The 2423-nt window shown below is 34.6% G+C and overlaps 1 protein-coding gene across 1 annotated transcript in view; it reads left to right on the top strand.

Moving 5' to 3' along the window:
- Positions 1 to 2423, top strand: part of LOC109389508 (putative homeodomain transcription factor 2) — a 27877-nt gene that overhangs the window by 11372 nt on the left and 14082 nt on the right. Inside the window, exon 4 of the mRNA XM_019655110.1 lies at positions 2029 to 2115. Within this exon, the coding sequence (XP_019510655.1) occupies positions 2029 to 2115 (87 nt within the window). The remainder of the gene's footprint in view (positions 1 to 2028; positions 2116 to 2423) is intronic.

Raw genomic sequence — 2423 nt, forward strand, 5'->3', positions numbered from 1 at the left:
ATAATCTCATCAATTTCTGCTCATTCAAAAGCTAGATTAAAGATTTTGTTTCTACCTAGAATGGTTATCACAAGCCAGCAGAGGGAGCCCACTGCTTTAAAAAGAATTGGACAAAATAATCAGTAATCAATAAGTCCCCTCATTGAAGTGGCCTATTACTATTTAAAAATATTAGCTTGCAATTCTAAGCCACTTTTTCCATACTGTTCTTTTAATCTTTTAAAATAACTTTCCTAATTATGGAAATAAGATTAAAAAAAGAAACTCAGGAGGGAAATGGGAAACATCTGAATTAGTTTTAGGAAAACACTTCTTCTGAAGATTATTTCTTTGCTGCAGTAAGTGCAATGAATTTCATTATGTATGGAGTAATCATGTCTTAATAAAGTTGACTCAAAGACCAAATATCCTCTAGCATACCTAGATCTTTAATGTTTTTTATTGTGAAGTAACAATGAAAGAAGTGGAAAAAGTTTGCACTGTTTGTCTGCGCTTTTATTTAAAAAATTTGTTATTCTGTTTGTTTATAACTTGTTCAACTGAGTTTCCATGGGGAAATGCTACAAATTGGCATGGATTATTTTTTCTCACTGTGACATTTCTGTCGTATGGAGTGATGAATATGTCTTTAACCCTAAGTAGGTTTTGCATTCTTTTGTCCATTAATTTCCTTTATCAGTAAACATTTAGTTGATGTTAACCACGTGTCATCCACTGTACATGAGATGAAAATCCCTTCCCTCAGGAGCTTACACTTCAGTGAGGGAAACATTTAACCCCAGACCTAGGAATTATCCTTGGAATTTACTTCCTTCTCTTGTATTTCCAACATCCATTTTATCACCAATTTCTACCTCTGTGCTTCCAAGATATATATGTCTTGAATTAATTTACTTCCATTTGTTTCTATTTCCACCCCTCTGATTGAAACCAGTCATCTTCTGTACTGGGCTACTTCAGTTGCCTCTTACCTGGCCTCCCAGCATTCATATTTTCTCCTTCCAATACTTTCTTCAGTTGGCTACCAGAGATATTTTATTATTATTATTATTATTATTAAATTTATTGGGGTGACAATGGTTAGTAAAGTTACATAGGTTTCAAGTGTACATTTCTGTAATACATCATCTATATATCACATTGTGTGTTCACCACCCAGAGTCAGTTCTCATCTTTTAAAAATGTAGATTTGACCATATAATTCTTAAAACTTTTTGGAGGTTCTCCATTGCTCTTAGGATAAAGAACAAAATCTTAACAGGGCTTATAATGCCCTTTATGACCTAGCTCCTGCAGATAGCCTGTCTTTCTTATCTCATTTTGAAACACTTTCCTCCTTACGTTCCAGCCACACTAGACTGCTTCAGTTCTTTGAATGCACTATGATCTTTCCTGCTCTGTGCTCTTGCACATGGTCTTCTTTCTGCCCATCTTGCCCCTGGACCTTAGTTTGGTGTAAATATCACCTCCTTAGGGAGACCTTCCCTGGGCCCACACATTGAATTTGAGAATTAGGAGTGTGGGCCTGGGAAGATCTCTCTAAGGAAACGATATTTACATCAAACTCCCTTCTAATTTTCTCAGAGCATCCTATAGCATATAGCTTTCCCTCACAGCACTCATCACAACTTAACACATATATCTGTGGTTATGAACTTGCTGTCTGGCTCCCTCCTAGTTCCAGTGAAGGTAGGGACCATGTCTGTTTTGTATTTCCAGCACCTAGCACCTAGTGCCTCATTCTGAACAGGTACTTAAGAAACATTTGTTGAATGAATTATTTGTGTTTCACAAAATGAAATATTTGGAAGTTATGCTAAAAATTCTAAGCTATACACCATTTTCACTGTTTTGCAAATGCTCAGGAAGTAGTAACACTTTATAATTAAAATTCATTTGACAAATTAGGCATGTTTTCAACATATAAGTTACCAACCTGCAGTGATGGATCAGCACCTTAATTGAAAGAATGGAATTACCTGCTAATTAGTAAATATATTTAAAACTGTTTTCCCTTTTTTCCCCTAGCGTCGAGGTCCTCAGCGATCAGTTGATGTAATAGTTTCCTCTGCTTTCTTGTTGACTATCTCAGTTGTGTTTATCTGTTGTGCCCAGGTGAGTTAAATTATTCTGTATAGAAATTAGATAGTGAGATCTATAAATGTTCAACCTCAGAAGGCTTTCTAATAATAAACAATAAAAGTAATATTAATAATATAAGTAAGCCTAGTTACACAATTTTGAAATTGACTTTTTGCAATGTATTATTTTTTTCAGTAGAGTAAATGAATACACCATATTCATTTCTATGTCACTACAGTGGCTAGCATATTCTCAGATGTCTATTGATTGGACATGTAATAATTAGTTTTTGTCTACAGTTCACCCAGTTATCTTTATTTCCCAAACAAACTTATGAATGA

The sequence above is a fragment of the Hipposideros armiger genome, unplaced genomic scaffold (assembly GCF_001890085.2).
Source record: "Hipposideros armiger isolate ML-2016 unplaced genomic scaffold, ASM189008v1 scaffold_236, whole genome shotgun sequence".
Classification (NCBI taxonomy): Eukaryota; Metazoa; Chordata; class Mammalia; order Chiroptera; family Hipposideridae; genus Hipposideros; species Hipposideros armiger.